The sequence below is a fragment of the Ochotona princeps genome, chromosome 30 (assembly GCF_030435755.1).
Source record: "Ochotona princeps isolate mOchPri1 chromosome 30, mOchPri1.hap1, whole genome shotgun sequence".
NCBI lineage: Eukaryota > Metazoa > Chordata > Mammalia > Lagomorpha > Ochotonidae > Ochotona > Ochotona princeps.
The window spans coordinates 18,067,168-18,086,306 of record NC_080861.1 but is presented as its reverse complement, the minus strand read 5'-3'; the positions used below and the strand labels follow the sequence as shown (position 1 = coordinate 18,086,306).

The window sequence follows — 19,139 nt, the reverse complement described above, 5'->3', positions numbered from 1 at the left end:
AACTTCCACTTAAGCACCTGGATTATATCATGTGACCAAAGACCCCACCTCATGATCCATACTGTATCCTTTGACCAAGGAACTCAGGGTGCTAAGTTTTACTTTAGGAAGCTTGAGGAGATGGGTATGGTACCACTACACCCTGCGATGGCTGCTCTGAAGACCATGTAGCCTTCACCCCAGAACCCTTCCTTCCCCGTCTTCCCGTCTTCCAACTTGCCTTTACCTGAGTGACCAGGGCCCCTGCCAGTGGTGGCTGTGGTGTCTGGACCTGTTGTGGAGGCTGAGGTGAGGCCTGCTGCTGGGGCTGCTGTGGGGGCTGTCCCACGATCGTGCCCCGCAAAGGCTGTTGGCTGGCAGGTGGGTTGTATATAGCAGGAGTCCCATCAGGGTTCACAAAAGGCTGGCCTGCAAAAGAATCACAAATTGTGGGTAAGATGAGCACCTCAGTCTCTCCTTGGGTGGAAGGTTTTTCCAGAAAGTAACCCTGAGGTCATAGGGCAAGGCCTTGGGAATCCAGGATGCTGGAATTTTCACCACTGTGTGGACTATCATTTGTGAGTGCTGGGAAAAAACACCAGCTCACACAATTTAAAGTGCAGCAGATGAAACCACCACCTTGAGCAAATTTTGCTGATGCTAAGTGCACCTGCAGCCAATGCTGCCCAGCCGAGAACCCTGTGAAAGGGCCGGCTTTGAAAGCCATATACTGTGCTGCCCTATACTTTCAAGAACTCAGAGAATGACACACACCAATGGATGATGGCTGCTTCCCAGTCACACACCTCCAGGTACATTCAACCTCAAGACATTTACCACTGTGTTTGTTTTGCTTCTGCCTTTTTGTCAATTGAGAACCATGAACAGCTTCACAAAAACACATCCAACAGAGCACAGCACATCCAACCACTCTCTTGTCTACACAGATGGGCTACCATGGGTTTCAAGCTTGGCAAACTCATCGAAGAATGGCCTTGCAATAGAGAAGTAGATACACATTCTTTTGTCTTATGAATTAACAGAATGGCTCACCACCATGCCTGCTGCTGCTGCTGCTGCTGTTGCTAATAGCATTGTTACCTTAGAGATGAGGGGTATTTCATCATCTTCAAAATAGCATCATTAAAGTCTCATCATGATTCAGGAAGGAAGAAAGTTACCTACTGTCTCCTTGATGTTTAGACAAGGGAATAGAAGTTCAACAGAAAGGTGATAGAAATAAGGAGCAGAAAGGAGGGGAGTGGAAAGGGCAGGAAATGAGGGGGAGGAACGGAGGCAGAGCAAACAGGCACCTCACGCACATGCCCTTAGCTGTTTCAATAACACTCAGAGAGCTTTGCAATCTCATTTCACCATAAAGAATGCAAAATTGGGGCTCAGAGAGACCAAACAACATATTCAGAGGTACGAGATAAACAGCAGCCAAAAAGCAGTGAGAGAATTAAATCACTCTGATCTATAACATTGCAAAGACCTTTCACTTTCTAGTACACCAAAACAGTCAATGGATTCCACAGTTGCATATAAGGAGGACATGGTAAAGTGATGTATCATGAAAATGATATCCATCACTGAAAACTATGATTCAATGAATGTGAAGGCAGGGTGTAGTCAGGGCATGCTTCAAGGTGAAATTGCCCTTGACATCAGCAGATAATGAAAGAGAAGGATCAGAACATGGGGAAATGGCCAGGGGCAGTGTAGGTACCACTTTTGAGTCCTTTCCCCTAGTTCTTGCAACTCTGTTGGAAAGTAAGACTGTTCATGAGCTAAAGTCACACAGACGATCTCCAGAAACCCATGAAAAATGGCTGGGAGCACCAAGGCCCCCAAGTTTCCAAGGGGGAGCTTCCTTCTCTCAGCATTAAGGAGATGATGTGGGACATGTACTGAGTTCTTTCCAAACACATAACAAGAGTCACTCGATCCGTACTGATACACAGAGCTTGCCTGAGTAGTCTTAGGATAAGCATAGGAGGGCAGAGAAAAATCAGTCTTGTTGAAATGTAACGTGTAAAAAGTAAAACTCATGTATTTCAAGAGATAAAATAAAAATAAAAAGCAAGTAGTACAAAGATAAAAAGTGGTAAAGCAGACTCAGAGGGAACAGAATATTTTAGTGAAAAAAAAAGAGCATACAGTATCCATACAACAATAGATTGCTATCAAAAAGGAACTAAACAAATTAACTCCTGTATGCTAACTAAACAGCATGAGTCACAGAAAGATGTCTTTTACATGATCCCATTAATTGAATACAAAAGCAGCCAAAACAATCAGCTGCAACAAAAGTTATAACAGGGGTACTTTTGGGGGTTGATTCCAACATGACACTCACAGAATAATTATAAAGTCTATGTCTCATTCTGGGTGATATTTAGAGAGGTGTTCCCGCAAGCAAAACTTTCTTGAGGGTTTTCTCTTTCTATATGTGCAGGCTGTGCACAACATCATATACTTCATATCTCAATGCATTAAATTAAGAAAGCAAAATGGTACACTGGTCAGAGGCAAGCCCTAAGGCTGCAGTGAAGCCAAACAAAATTTCACGTAAAGAGATGGGCAGACTAACCTTAACTGTCTGTAATGGCAGAGTCTGAGGTCAGCAGTTGGGAACACAATTCAAGTGTCTAACATGAGTGGCAGAAAGCCAACCGCTTGAGCCACCTAGCTGCCCTCCAAGCTCTGAGTTAGTAAGAAGTTGGAGTTAGGATCTAGAGCTTGGAATCAAACTCAGATACTTCAATACAGGATGAAGGCATCTTAATGTTAGACACAGCATGTGCCCCTCTTACTACAGTTTCTGAATGCGAATATATTGATGTGGATATGGCAAGAAATTGTCAATGCTGAGGTCAACATGGTTGCTCACCAGACTAATCCCCCAACCTATGTCGCCAACATCCCATGTGGGTGCCGCTTTGCGTTCCAGCTGCTCTGCTTCCCATGCAGCACTCTGCTTACGGCCTGGGAAATCAGTAGATGATATCCTGGGTCCTTGGGACCCTGCACCCATGTGAGAGACCTATAAGCAGCGACTGGGACACTTGCTTAGGATTGGCTCAGATCCAGCCATCGTGGCCACTTGGGGAGCGAATCAGTGTAGGGAAGAACTTTCTCGTTGTCTCTTCTTCTCTCTTTAAAATCTGCCTTTCAACTAGAAATAAATCTTTTCTAAAAAAAAGAAAGAAATTGTATGTGCATCTTCATGAAGATACTTGCCTAAATGAAAGAAGTTCCTATACATTTCATAAGCGTTGGTGGTTTTCTATGGGGACAAAGCAAATGTGATAATCACAGCATAAAGTGACTGTCACATCTAGTGTCTTTTTTTCCAATATCCTTCATGCCATTGATACTTATATTGCTATATTTTATCATTTTAAGTATTTTTGTCCTTTTTTAAAAATACAACTTCCTTCCGGATTCAAAGTCTCAAGTCCACATTTCCCCTCAAAATCCATACTTTGAGAAATACTGAAAAGAACCTTCACGTTTCAAAAATCTATCAACACGTTCAGTGTTCTAATCCTTAAGTTTTCCATTTTTATTCATTTTTCATTTTAGAAAAAGAAGAGAAACATTTTAAGTAGTGACACTTTTAAAAAATGTTTGAAAAGCAACAAGTATATAACTTCATCTGAAATTCTTTCAGAACAATCTGGCTTTATGCCTACGCACACACGCACACACGCATATACAACACGATGATGAGCATAGAGAAAGTCAGTGTTTCCTACATGACTGTCAATTTTCCCTAGCGAGGGCTGAGAAAATGTGCAGCAGAATTAATGGTTAATATAACACCCAACTATTTAGATGTCCTTGTGGAAAATTCCAGAGCCTCAATTTGAAATGTGATTAATGGACTCTACACTAGAAGAAACTGAGGCTTCTAAAAAATGGCATATAAAGAGTACTCCAATAGTCACAGAAGTAGGCTCTTTTGGAAAGAGAAGAAGGAATGAAAGATTGATTTTGTATGCACCAAGGAAAGGTAGGGAAACTCCGTGAAATATGAAAGAAGTGAGGTGGTACGAGAAAAGGAACAAAAGCAATTTTTCTAAGAGATCTAGCAGAGGTAAACACTGGTTTTCAAGTCAGGTAATCACATCCTCTTTATATCCTATGATTTCTCCCAAACCAGATGTAATTAGGGTTGAATAAGCAATTAGTTTGAATGGCAGTTGTTGAAGATATGGGGCTGGCCCAAGATGAGGTTTTCATGTTAGCGGTTTTACCAGTATGTCAGTACTGGTAAAAGTGTGCGGTGTCAGCAAAAAGCCAGCTTCCTTTCAGCTCAGAGTGGGGGGCAGAGAGGCACTAAAAGCAGCCTGCTCTTTTCTCTCCAGTATATAATATTGGGAGACTCCACAATCCACATCCACACGTAGAGTGAGTGTAAGATCGTATTTCGATAAGGTGTCATTTATGAGTGCTTGTACCTGTACCTTACTATCCATTCCAGAGAAGCAAAACAAAGAAAATAAGTGAAACCGCATACACAAATACATGGGTGAAAACAACTAATTAAGAGCCCATCCAAAAACGCTCAGAAATGTGCTAGCAGCAAGGAATAGAAGCCAAGGGCACAGAAGAGGATGGAGCAGTTACGTGTTCATGACTCCTAACAGGAAATCATTTCTGCAAAGTACTTGACATAAGGTAATTATTTAAAAAGAGAGAGGATGGGCTTTGGACTTTGGCATTGTGATGGCTGGATGGGCAAGGCTGAGCTCAATCTTATAAAGATACATTTACAGACAGCATAAGACGGTTTCATGTTACATTTAAAAAAAAAAAGATGGAAGCAGTTCGGATAAATTGGTTCGAAATATCCTAATCCAAACTAAAAGAACAGCATTACGGAAGCCTATTGGGACTTTTTGATTGAGCAAAGCTCTAAACTGTTTCTGAATGTGAGGCTCCTGCAAAAGACTACCCTCTCATATAGTGCTCATGCATTTGCAGATAAGAGCAAAGGAAAACAGTAGTGTAAGCTCTGTGGTCATGGGGTCTTTGAAAGACACCACAGCCTGTTGGCATTTCTACATTGCCCTGCATTGAGAGAAAACAGCCCAAAGAATTGGAGCTTTCTGCTACAAATTCCCAAAGGAGGCCAGCTCCAGGATAGCCTGTGGAGGAAAGTCCAAGAGCCAGGGATTGTCTCACAAAGAAAAAGATGCTATCTAGATAATGCTTTCAAGAAGAGGCTCAAAGTAATGCATTCATCCACATGCTTGCCAAGTAAAGAAAGAACAGGCCGGAGGTCTCCAGTTACAGTGGATCTGCTGAGGACCAAGTCTACGGGGCAGAAGGAATTAGCATTGTGGTTGTGTTGGCAGAGCAGCGGGAATGCAGGTGGACGTTGCTAGTTTCACAAACATATTTGCTCCTTAATAATACCGGGTCAGCTGTTTTAGCAAATGAACTTTCACTTCAGTTTCATTAACACATGACTTGTAGACACATTAGTATTTTGAAATCGTTGCTTGTTTTCTTTTCACTTAAGATATTTTTAGCAGCCTTAGTTTTATGCCTGAAACACACTCTCAGGTATGCCATTAATATATAAAAGGTAGCTGATATTATTTCAATAATGCTTAAGTACTGAGCACTTGCTCAGTGACTACTACTCTGTTTTCCATTCTGAAGAAGCAATAAATACAATAAAAGAGCTTTGCCTAGGTCGTTTCTACAAGGAGTTCATAAATGTGCCAGTAGCGATGAGATGAATCCGAGGGCAATTCCCATGAGCAGCAAAATAGTTACATACTCTGAAGTCGTATTACCAAAATATGCTTCCTGCATATTGGGACAAAAGAATTTAGGAAATGGTGACCCATGTGGTTTCCAGGCAATCCACAGTAATAAAAGAGAAAGAAGAAAAGTTTCAGTCCCACAGAGGTTAATTTTTCAAAATAGAGGTCAATAAAGATCATATAGATTAATAGTTACACATACATCACAAATACACATATACAAGTATGCGTATTATTTATATCATATAATCATACATGGGCAATTTTTCAATTTGCAAAAATAAATACATTCTAGAAATGGGAGAAACATCCTATTTCAACATCCATCTCGCCAATCAGTCATAGCATACAATGCCTTGATATATTTTGCTTTTGGCCTTAGGGTATTTCCATGTGCAGTGGTTTTCAGATGAGACACGTGTGTCCAGCAGTGCTATCAGCTCCATTTCCTCAGCTGGATTCTATTTCGAAAGATACATTTTGGTAATGGCTCTCAATGACTTTGGCCAAAGAATAAGAACTGAAAGTTGGCAGCAGGCATGTTTCATTTCTTTCTTCTATAAACAAGACTATAGATGCTAATAAACACATACACACAAAATTATACTATCATTATCAATAATATTATTGCATTATGCCCTAGATATACTTTGTTGAGCTTGTTGAGACACTAATTTTGCTTCAAATGCACTGCTCAAAAGCAGATCCTTGGTGTGTGTTCTCCCCCATAAGCTCTCCATCTCAATTAAAAGTGAGGGCAACTAAACCAACAGACTCAGATTAAACTTCGATCAGTACCCAGGGTAGCCTTTAAGTTTCTTGTCGAGTGTTTAGAATGATCCAAACAAAATAAAAAGAATCCAGAAATTCTCCTCTGAAGTATCTACTCCAAAGCTTCTAAATGGTTTTCTGTAAAATGACTGTGTCTTCCTTATGACATCTTCAAAATGTCTCAATTAGACACCAGGCCTTGAGAATGTGCCATATGTTTGATGAAAGTGTGGCAGTTATTCAAGTAACTATTTCACGGTTGTTCTCGTGTGTCTCCCAAGTTCTTTATTACTAGTGGAACTATCGATGTGAGACGATTGAGTTGAGTCACTTTTATGAGACGTTCTCCAGTTTTGCATTTTTATGCTTAGCCAATGGCATAAATGCTCTGGGATGAGCTAACACACATCTCATACTGCTTTCAAGATAATTCCATTCCTCCTCATCCACCCTCCCCTCCACACCCAATCTCTCCATAGTGATTGCTTCTAGCCCAACTTTCTAAACCAGGCCTCCTTAGTGATGGCACAGCCTATGCTTTGGGTGCCATAACACTGCCTTGAGAAACTGCAGCATGCTGATTGGCCTTTGTGGCTCCCACCTATTAGATGCCAGTAGCAGCCACATTTTCCCCTGACTCTCAAATGAAAACTAATACATCTTAAAAAAAAAAAAAAACTAAATTGCCAACAGATATTGTCAAATGATCTTGGGGACATGTGAAAACCTGCCCCTGGTTGAGAAATTTTATGCACAATGTAGAACTTTCTCAGTCTATTTACTAATACCCAAAACTTTGTGCCCTAGGTCCTTGGGAATCAATGATCTAGAATTTGATCCACTGAAGAAATGCAACTCAAAGCACCACATTCATCTGGGAATCCCGATGAAATAAAGCAAAAAATCAATCTAGAGTTAGCATTTCTAAAACACATAAGAAGTGGATCTTTGTCACCTCTTCCTCCCACTATCTTACCCTGTTGCAGGAGCTGGGTAAAAAACCCTCAAGTGAGAAAACAACTTTTATAATTAAGAATCCACTAAGTGTTCCCACGAATACCTCAATTTCCTGAAATATCATTGATTGCAATAAAAACACTTCTGACAAAATGCAAGCTCATCAGGGCTTTAATCTGAGCAACCCAAATGTTTTATTAGTATTTCCCAGCTCAGCACCCTGCTGTCTCTGACTTCAGATCCTAGAAATGAGAGACACTTGGACAAGAGAAGGCAGAGCAGAGTAGATGTTTCTCGGAAGTATCCATATTATATTGACAGGAACACAGGTATAGCTGTACATCTGCTCTTCCTAAACAAAAATGCTACCCTGCAATTCATGCTTCCAGCTCTCCTCTAACAGGAATATCCAGAAAATTTGCCACTGAATTTACTAAAACCAAACACAAGAATAAACTTTCAATAAGCTATGTCCCTGAAAAGAAAGTCACTAACCTGTGTGTGGATTAAGAAGGATGCTCCCAGGTGGGATGCCTGTTGCAGCTTCCAGTGGAAGGAGGATGTAGCTGGTGCTGCTGGGAGCCACTTGACCTCCCATTCCATTCTCAGCATAGGACACACAGCTGGGAGAACCGGCTGCCACACCCGAGACCAGTGGTGTGTTCTGCAGAGGTGGGTGGGTACGGGACAGCGATCCTGAAGAGCCTGCGCTGCTGGAAGACTCTGAACCTGGCACAGGGATGCAAATCAGCAAGTCGTTAATGCAGGGAGGAGACAGAGCACAGATCTGCGTCTAAACGCTTACTTCTCTGTTGTTAACCATCCTGACATATTCAAGGTGTGTGCTGCAGAATTGAGGCCACGCCTCCCTTATTTTGGAATCACATTTGACTGAAATCATGATATGTATTTTTTTCAGATGTGTCAATGTCCTAGGAAAAGAGAGGATAAGAAGCTCCCTCGCTTCCAGATTTTTCATGGTACCACTAGGGTAACACATCAATGAATGGCATCCTAAAGCCCCAAACTCAGTGCCCGGAATCTTCCACATTCTTGTGTAATTAGTGCCATGGCGATGCCCTACTGAGCTGGAACAGTAAGCATAAAGTGACTTGGGTGGAGGTTAAGAGCTGCAGCTTCAGAAGGAATCTGATAATATGTATGGTTCTACATATTGGTTTGCAGAGAGGCTAGCTAGAATGTTTATCTTTTCCCTCCACCTGTGTGGAGAAAAACTGGATTATTCCTATTGAGAGCCCAGTGTATAGCAGTGGACACATTTCAAAATCAAGTAGGGTCTCTTTTGAACAGTGGCATGATTTAATAGTCAGTGTGTTGGACTGAAAGACAGGGAGGCACACTGATTCAGAACCCTCTTTCTCAATGTCAGAGTAGAAACAACTTTAAACCATTGAATATCAGTTTCATTTTGCTTGAAGATGAGATGATACAAACTTTCAATATTACCGGTTTTAAATAAAACACAGAAAATACAGGAGGCAAGCAACCAACATCAAGGTGTAGTCAAACCATGAGAGAAACAGATGGAAGAAAGTGTTGACCATCTTATTAACGTATTTAAGTACTTAAGACATTGTGTTGGATCCTGTATAGATAAAGAACCTGATAAAAGGACCAAGGAAGGTTCTATTTAAATAGTAAGTGATCTCCTGCCTTCAGATGAGGCAGGAGACTAAACTTGTGGAGGGGGAGGGCGTCGGGGATTATAGACTGTGGAAACAGTCAGGGAACCCAATTCTCTAGCTGAAATCATCCCTAAACATCTCTCTTTCTCTTCCATACACCTTGGTCAGAGAGAAGCATCTGCCATAGCCCATGACTGTTAGGCATTCTCTGCTTTTCACTGAAGCAAGATGCAACTGCGCTAGCATCCTTTGCCTCTTCTAGGTGACAGGTGGCCACCACAGCACCAAGAGAAGACCTACCAAGCAAATTCAAAGTAACAGAGGATTTGAATGATACTTTGGGTTGCTGGAATTTTGGATAATATAAAGATGAAACCATTCACTCATAACCATTGATGCATGTTGTTAAAAAGTATGACTTTATACCATTGATATTTAAAGTATATAAGTGATAGTTAATTTTCTTTTCAAGATTGAACATGTGCTCTTAAATGGTAGATCTCTCTAAATAAGTGATAGGAATACAGTGCAACAAAGATTGTCAACCAGAGAATGTGATGATCTTGGGGAAAGACTAATATTTATTGAACACTTGGCAACATGGAGGTGGCGTGACAGCATGTGGAAGCACTGTAAGTTGAAAAAAATATTTAAATGATTACTAGTGTTTTTGCCCATATAGATAAAGAAACTAAAGTATAAAGAAATTAGATTAACCAAGCTAGCTCTGCTAGCCAAGTGATTGCAGAGCTAGGGAGTGATCTAGGCAGATGGAAGAAGAGTTCAAGATTGAAGCCTGACCTCAGGCTGCCACATGAATATGCACAGTCCCAGAAACAATCTTGTCACTAGTGTTCTCAGTTGGGCATGTCATCTGCTTTTCCCATGACAACTATGAACAACAACACAGTTATCGCTCCATCAAAAATGGTTTAAAATGCTGATGTGAGTTTTTGAATAACACAAAGGATCTAGAAGGCATCTTGAAAATATCAAGGACATTTGAAACCCTACTGGTGAAACCATGGCTCTGAGACTGTGGTCCCAATGCAGACGAATGTAGACCATGTCCATGGGTGCATCCTGTGTGAAGTGAGGCTATCATGTTTGACATCAGAGCAGAGTCAATTGCAAAGCCTCCTGAACCTAGATGTTTAGGGTCATACAAAACTGATTCAGTTTAATAGGCTGAAAATCTAGATAGTGAAAAAGAGCTGAGATTCAACAAGTCTGTCCCAGCCCTGATTTATGGTGTGGCTTACTAACAAAATGGGTGTGTTTGGGGTTGGCATGGTGACTCAACAGTCTAATCCTCCATCTGCAAGTGCCCAACATCCCATATGGGTGCCAGTTCATTACTCGGCCAATCCACATTCCATCCAGCTCCCTGATTTTCTATTGGGAAAGCAGTAGAAGACAGTCTAGGTCCTTGGAATTTGGCAACCCTGTGGGAGACCTGGAGAAGTCTCCTGGCTCCTGGCTTGGGATCAGCTCAGCTGCAGCCATTGCAGCCATTTGAGGAGTGACCTGGAAGAGGAAAATCCTTCTCTCTGACTCTTCTGTCTGTAAAGGTCCCTTTCAATTAAAAGTAAAAAAATGAATCTTTAAAGAAAAATGAGCGTGATGTGGACTGGGGCTCTACGATCAAATCCAGAGCAATTCAATTTTGGCTTTTGAGATATGGCCGCTAATCACAGAGTAGCAATCTCACTCCTCTTTAACACCTACATGGGCAAGTGGCCAGAACCACAAGAACTCGGAAGAGGCAATATTAATGACTTAATATCACAGGTAAAAGAAGGAAAGAAAAATGCATGTTTCTTAAGCTCTCACACTCTCAGGGACAGGAGAAGCCTAGTTGGAGGTGTGCTCAGCCATCAACATGTAGCGAAGTCTTAATAAATGGCACTGTGTCATCATCACCAATGTGATGTGGCTTATAAGTGTCCATCTATACTTGGCTGGCACTGTTGAAATATTCAGTAAGAAGAGGTGCTGAAAACAAAATCTGGAGTAAGAGTAGAATAAACCCATATTTAGTAATTACATTTGTATCATTTTTTCAGCCTAGAAATTGCCCAATGAACAAAGATGACCTGCCAATTAACTTGTTTCATAAAATCTTGAAAATGTAGCCAAGAACTTTGAAGTAATAATTGTAGCACAACTTACAATTCCACATGACCCAAACTTCTAAAATATAGCTCTAATTGCATTTTCAGTTAATTAACCTTGGATTTGTTGGAAATAATAACAACGTTTTGGACTCATTAAAGCAATATGTAAAACTTGGAGAGCTTGAAGCATGAAACATTTAAAACAATTTAGTCTTATGAAAATTTAAAATACAATATGAACCCACTAATTTTATGTTAAAACTGTTTCAATTTCAAAATGGATGTTAGCTGCAGTGATAAAAGCAAGCATTAGAAGCATTTAATTTTTTAAATTGAGATTGATACTTAGAAACCTCAGAAATTGGGGTGCTAACCATAAAAACATTTCTAATTTCCTTTTTAAGACTCTATGTTAGCCAAGACAAGTGATTAAACACTGTGTCTTTTGTTTTAAACCCTGTGCTAATCACTCTGCATGAGCTGCCTAAACTTATTTTCAAGTCAACCTCATTTTGAAAATGATAACTGATCATCAGATATGTTAAATAAATTTCCTAAAGCTCGCTTAGTGTGTGGTAGAGTGTGAGTCTAAACACAGCAAATCCACAGTGGGGACCATGCTGTGAGCCTGCAGGTTCTATGTTTATCCCCCTATCAATCAAAAGGAAACCAGCTGGCTCAGGGCCCTGCCCAGGTCTGTGGATGATTTTAAGAGATATAGGACACAAATTCAGTGCCAGTGACAGTGATGCTATGCCCTACGTGACAGCTGGGAGAAGAAGAAAGGAGAAGAGAATGATGACCCAGTGGCGTGTAAGAGACACAGGAAAATGAACAAGAAATGAGGGAGTGTATGAAAGGATCATCAGACAAGGTAACCTGGAAAACCAGAAAGGAGATAGGACTAAAAGAGAACGACTTGGCAGAGTCCCTGGGAGTTGAGAGAACACTTAGAGGGAGGAGGAACACAAGGAAGAACGGTTTTCAGTGGTTTTTATTTCTAGTTTTGACTCTGCTAGTTCTGTTTTCCTAAGGCCCTGGGAGGTATGGGAACACTTTCCATGGAAGAGGGTCTTCAGTGGGTTTTACTTTGAGTTCTGACACTGCTAGCTGTGTTTTCCTCAGGACATACACTCATACACTCTTTTGTAAGTCTCCAGGCAAAGTGATGGTTTCTTTGAGGACACAAGTATATGAATAATGGGTGATTTAGACCTGAACCGTACAGTTTCTACTTTTTTTGATCATTAATAATTCAAGAAAAGTATCTCAGACTCAAGAAGTTGACAGTTTAGCAGAATAACTCAAAGCTTCAGAGACATAAAGTGAAGGAGAATATTCAGAAGTTATTAGTGTAGTAATGAAAACAAACAAGAAGAGAAAGTGATGATAAAATGATATATATCTTACAATGAATTAAAAAAACTTTCCAAGATATGGAGAAGAAATATGAAGACAGCAAGAATAACCTTGCAGCTAGAACGCACACAGATCATATAGCTTTCTTAGAAGTTACCCCACGTTTACATTCCTTTCTGCTTTCTTGCTCGTTGAACATTATGGTTAGTGGTGAATTAATGCTGTGATTACAGAGTGGATTGAAAGTATGTCATTGTGAAAATCAAAGAATGAGAAGGAAGGAGGAGATTGAGGGAGGGAGAGAAGTATTGTTATCTTCTATATCTGTGACATATACAAAATGTGTTCTTTCATATAGACTACCCGAAAAACAGCCAGGTTCAGCAAAATCATGCTTCAATGCTATAAACTGCTAAACACTAAAATTAGAATAGACATGAGACAGCTGAATAGTAATCCAAAGCCATTTTAAGATGTATAGAACCCGGTTGTATATAAACTAATAACTGAAATGTCAATGTAGAAGTCACAGGATGTGGTTCAGAACTTGCATTCTTTTTTTTTTCCCCCTTTTAACATATTGGTTACTCAATACCATGTCAACTAATTCCATAACATTATAAATTGTTACTGATGTAATGTCGGGGCTTTTAATTGATTGGGATGATACTCTGCCGGCTCTACCTTCAGACCAGAGATGGTCTCCCCAAGAAACCTTTGAACTTATCTGGACAATTAGATGCTGGACTTTATGCTCGGTAGATGCTTGCAATGAAAGAATCTCAACTGAATTTGAACAGTGGTAATGCAACAAGGTGGAGGAATCTACCATGGGGCGGGGATTTGGGGAGGGGTGGGGGAGAATCCCAATGCCTATAAAACTGTGTCACATAATGCAATGTAATCAATAAAAAATGTGAAAAAAAATAAAGAACTTGACAAAGTGCATCTTGTTTCCTTGGAGCAGCTGTTTTCAAATGGTACTGCCTAGAACAGTGGCATCAGGATCTCCTGAGAAATCAAACGTGCAGATCCACAGGTCCTGTCCCAGAAATGCTGACTCGGCCCTTGTGGGGCTAAGACTCTAACACTGTTTATTTGCCAAGCTCTTCATGTGATGTTGATGCAGCTAAAGTGGATAATTGCCTACTCTGGAGGTCAGCTGAAGATGGAAGACAGTAAAACAGTGAACTTGGACCAATGGAGGGAGAAACGGATGTCGTACACTTGTTGCTCAAGCACAACACCATTATCAAGTGCAGGTGGCACTCAAGCACCCTTTCCAAGGAGGCGTGACAGTGCCTGAGCTGGGCAGCCAGTAGACAGCATGTGTGGGTGCTCAAAATTTAGCAATGGGCCTCCCTCCCCCTTCCAAAAATGTTGGAAAACACGTTTCTTGAATAGGAAAAGTTTCATTATGATCTATTTCAAGCTAGAAGCTGTGTAGTTAGGGGAGGAAAAGAGTAACTTAAATGTCATGGCCCCAGACTTGGCTTCTCAAAGGTCAAAGAGGAGTTTCCAATTCCACTGTGAGCCAGGAGGTGAAAACAGGGGGCTGTGCTGTTTTGAAGCACTCTGACAGTGGAACTGACAGCTTTACTTCATAAAACCATTTTGGGAAATGGGAAACCTGTTTTGACATCCTATCTTGATCTTTGATTTTTTTTTCCCTCCCTCCTACGTCTGCACCTTGACAAGCTCTCAAATGGAGACATATTAAAGAAAAAAAAAAAACCTGAAGTACTTACAATCTTTAATCATGTTCAAAGAACATGGTATTTTAGCATTCTTGAAGTGTTTTAAATGTTTCCAAAGAGCTTTGCTTTTGGAAAATGATTTGGGGTTGGTGCATAGAAAATGATGATTAATTTCAAAATCTTAAGAGCTCTTTTGCTGTGCTGGAATTTTTAAGTACACCATTTAAGGTACTTGGTTTCTGCAGTTCGAGGAGATTTAAAACTATTTAACCTTTCTTAGTTTACAAGACCTCAAGTGTTCCACAATGGATTTTCTCATCTTCAGCTGTTGCAATAATGGGACATGATAGCAATTAATTAGTGCAAGAAACCAGGAACTTACTGACTGCTGAATGAAATTTACTAGGGAAGCAGCATGAATGCATCTAAATCTGTTTCAGAAACAGTGCATGTGTATCCGTTTATCATTTATCTATCACTCTGTCCATCCACCCATCCATCTTTATCTCTATAGCTAGATGCTGTTGTCTTAAGACAGCATAAGATAATTTCTTAGGAGATGTTTGTTAACACCATGATTATGTTAGACCATCAGCATAATAGACCCAGATTTTCCCACCTGAGCTCTCTCTAGGATTCTCCATTTGCCATCCTGTCCCATTCCGCTTGGGCCTCCTCCCAACCTCTTATCCCAAGCCTAGGAATGTTCTCTGAGTACATCTTGAGACCAAGGACATGTCACTGAATCACAGCTCCCAATTCATTCCCCTAGCAAGGGCTGGGGAGTCTGACATTTTGGAGGCAAAGCAAAACAAACCCAGTTACATTATACAGCCACAAACCGAGTCCCTGGAGTGCCTGATCATTTGTCATTTTTCTGGGAGTTCATGAGTGATTAAATCATGAACGTTTAAAATGCTGGAGAAAAACTGTGTAGAATCATGTAAGTGTGACAATATCATGATTTCACCAGATCAAAGTTTTTTCAAGTTCAGAGGGCTAGATTTGCTGTCAACATTTACTTCCTACTGTTTGTTCACTAAGACATGAACCACTTTGCTTAAAATATCATGTTAAACAGTGTGGGGAGAAAAAGCTATCTGTTTAGCACCATGGAAATGAAACCTCTTGGAGACTTGAACTCCTTACATGTAAACCAATGATGAAAACATTAAATGGCAGAAACAAAATCGAGTAAGAACTGGTATTTAACAAGGCATATCGCTTCGCCATCATTATTTGTATTGCTTTAGGTCTATCAATTCTTAATCCTCACAATAGCTCTGCAATACCCATACTGTGATTCCCATTTGTGGAGTGATAAGGCAGAAGCAAACACAGGTTAAACAGCATGCCTATTGTCACACAAACAGTACATCAATGCAAAAAATAACACCACTGCAATATTAACACTTCAGCTACTTTCCAGAAGGGCTAAATCAATAAAAACATCTACAAAAAGACATGGCTAATTATTATAAGCAATTACCATGTGCAGAATCCAAGAAAATCATTTTCATATAAATTATCTAATCTCACCTTAAATTTCACTGACTGGGTAAATTTAAAGAAAGTAAACTTCAAGTCTACTGAAGGAGATTGTAGCAACATCCTGCTTTAACTTTGTATTAAAGATAAGGAAACTGAAGGCTTAGTATACTTTTTGACATCTCAGCTATATCTGTTAGTTAGCCCAGAGCAGAAATGATGATCATATGGCTAGCAAAGGATCCAGAAATGCCACAGGACATAAACCTGTTCAGTACTAACTACCTGCTTTGGACAGCTTCCCGGTACTCCTGCTACTGGATGTGCTGTCGCCCCGAGTCAGCACCGTAATGCCACCAAAACTAGCTGTCTTGGTCATGGCAGGCTTCAAATTGCGGTTGGAACTGTCCGAGTCTGTGCTGCTCCAGGCCCTTTGGTGATCAGACCACTTCAGTTCATTCTCGGAGCTGCTCTGCCGACTCCCAGACGCTCTCCCTGAGCCGTCTCTGTTGCCCCTAGATCATGACCAGGGAAAAGAGACACAGGGATGCGTTATGTGTAATGAGCAGTGCAGGAGGGAACAGTGGGGCCTGTTGTGCTAGAAGCATCCACACCAGACCCTGCTAGGCAACCCTTTTCATTAAACCAGTGAGCTCCCAAACAGTGATGAGGCAGAAAACACATCACATGAAACACACGTTACAGACAGGAAAACCAAACCTAGAAATGTCAAACGGCCCCTCTGCCAGTGAAGGAGAAATGGCCATAGTAACCTTTTAAAAACACTGTTGTGAACTTTTGCGGACAGTGTGCGAGGTTACAATCTGATCCAAACCAACAATGCTTACTGTCTAAAAGTAATTAAGATATTAAATAATTCTAAAAGTAACTCCAATCAAAGAGTTCTTTTTTATTTCTTGCAGATTCAGCTATATCTCCACGTACCTGTACCCATGTCATTTATATTTACCTGTGTCTGTATTTGTATTTATATCTAATCTATATTTACCTGGACACACAACACAGAATTACCCTGCAAGTCAGTGGATAAATGCTTTGCCCAGTGAGTTTAACCTTCATGGGCAGAAGAAAGAACCCTTTGATTCCTTTCACACAGAAAACTTGGGAAAATACCAATAATGGGAATGCTTTATATTGACATGAAACTTCTCAGTACCTCAACGGAAACAACAAGGAAACCCATCTGCTGACAGAATACAGTTGTTTAAAATCCAGAAAGAAAAGACAGCCAATGTATTGAAAGAGAAGCAATACTCTGCAGTGAATGTTGGAGTCTTCAGAATTCCTCAGAAACAAAAAATTACGTTTTATAAGACAATTTGAAGAGATTTGCATTTTCATTGGTTTCCAATCAGCTTAAGGGATAATTCCATGAATATTTCCAGGGCTTTTATGCGGATGGAAATAAATCATAAAAATACCACCAGTTTAATAGATTTAAGGTAATTATAGGGGACACAAATCATAGGAAAATAAATACACCCCTAAATTCTCATCAATACACCATGTGACTACTGAAGCATTAATTTAAAATTCATGGATGTGTTCAGTAGTTCTGTTGAAAAATAGGCTTCTTGGGGCCTGGCGGCATGGCCTAGCGGCTAAAGTCCTAGCCTTCAACGCCCCGGGATCCCATATGGGCGCTGGTTCTAATCCCGGCAGCTCCACTTCCCATCCAGCTCCCTGCTTGTGGCCTGGGAAAGCAGTCGAGGACGGCCCAAAGCTTTGGGACCCTGCACCCACGTGGGATACCTGGAAGAGGTTCCTGGTTCCCGGCTTCGGATTGGCGAGCACCGGCCTGTTGCGGCTCACTTGGGGAGTGAATCATCGGATGGAAGATCTTCCTCTCTGTCTCTCCTCCTCTCTGTATATCTGGCTTTCCAATAATAATAATAATAATAATAATAATAAATCTTTAAAAAAAAAACAGAAAAAAAGGCTTCCAAAGACCATAGTGTTTCTAGAAATATATATCTGATTTAAACACTAACCAACCCAATTGTCCAGAGATACGAAGAAAATTTTTGATTTTGCTAAGTGTTTTCACTTCTTTCAGGAAAACTTAGTAAGGTAAATTGATCCAAGAGATAATAAAAATGAGGTAGCTAGTATAAAAAAATAAATCTTTATAAAGCCAGAGGAAGAAGTGGAACAAAAAAAAATTGACAAAAAGCACATTGGATGAAGAACACTTGGTGAAATAGTCACAGTCCACTGCCCCCTGCTGCACTCTGTTCAGGGTTTTCTTACATTATGTCTATTCTCAGGACCTTAGGGAGAGCTGGCTTTAGATACAAGGGTCATCTGAAAGCCAGGCTGTGGGTAGGATGTAAGCAACCTGCACCAATGGCTAGGAGAACTGTCTTAAGCTAATTGGAACTCCAGAAAGTATAGAAAGTAGAGTAAATTTTAAAAATCAAGTAAAACAAACACCTGAAGAGCTTGATGCTTCATTTTGATTGTTTCTTTTTCTAGTCGCCAAATCTGGCTTCGTGTTTCCCTCACCTGATGCTTATTGTGTTACCTCACCTTTGGGAGAATCTGGCTAAGTCGTTATTTAGCAGTAGTGATTATACTGAGAACATCACAGTCCCTCATTTTGTAGTTACTTCGAAATGTGTGTCAGAGAAAAACACTGGTTTTAGGGGATGGGCTACTCCTTGGTTTCAAGATACAGGATGACCATTGTTAATTCTGCTTCAGTCATCCTCCCCATGACCCCTACATCTCATGGGAAGGGTACAGGTTTCCCTTAGATGTAAGAATGGCCGAGTTGGTCTTGGCCAGTGAAGTGGCCAGCATTATTCATTGGTGTAATCTAATTTGCTGTGGTCTATACCCTTCACTATGCTGGGTAAGTTTCCACAGCTGTGAAGGTTCCCCTACACATGGGTCACACTCTGTGCTCAACAAAGCACCCTAGGAATTCCTGACCACTGGCATCTCCTCTACCAGCCCTTGTCATCACCTGTGCATTTTAGAAAAGTGAATTGAGATTAGGAAGTCAGCGTGAATAAGCTTCCAAAAAATATAACTGATGATTTTCAGGCATGTACACACTGAAGTTTTCTTCATCTTTCTCAATGGATGAGTCATCTTCCCAGTGGCAAGATGAAGGTCAAACTAAATTCCATATCCTTTTGGATGTGGAATTCTAACAGACTCAGAGGTGCCTTCTCATCACTTGTAAGTCCAGTTCTGGTCCTGTCCTACCAGGATTCAAGACGACAGGGATAATGAGATCCTTGGTCTTTGGAGCTGGTCCTTTTCTAGGTGACCAGCAATTGATCCCAGAGTAGTCATACTCCACTCTTAGTTTCT

The 19,139-nt window shown here is 40.6% G+C and overlaps 1 protein-coding gene across 1 annotated transcript in view; it reads right to left on the bottom strand.

Moving 5' to 3' along the window:
- ARPP21 (cAMP regulated phosphoprotein 21) overlaps positions 1–19,139 on the bottom strand; it is a 109,891-nt gene that overhangs the window by 51,152 nt on the left and 39,600 nt on the right. The window contains exons 13-15 of the mRNA XM_058657047.1: positions 16,080–16,312; positions 7,986–8,219; positions 227–408 (exon numbers count right to left, since the gene is read on the bottom strand). Of these exons, the coding sequence (XP_058513030.1) occupies positions 227–408; positions 7,986–8,219; positions 16,080–16,312 (649 nt within the window). The remainder of the gene's footprint in view (positions 1–226; positions 409–7,985; positions 8,220–16,079; positions 16,313–19,139) is intronic.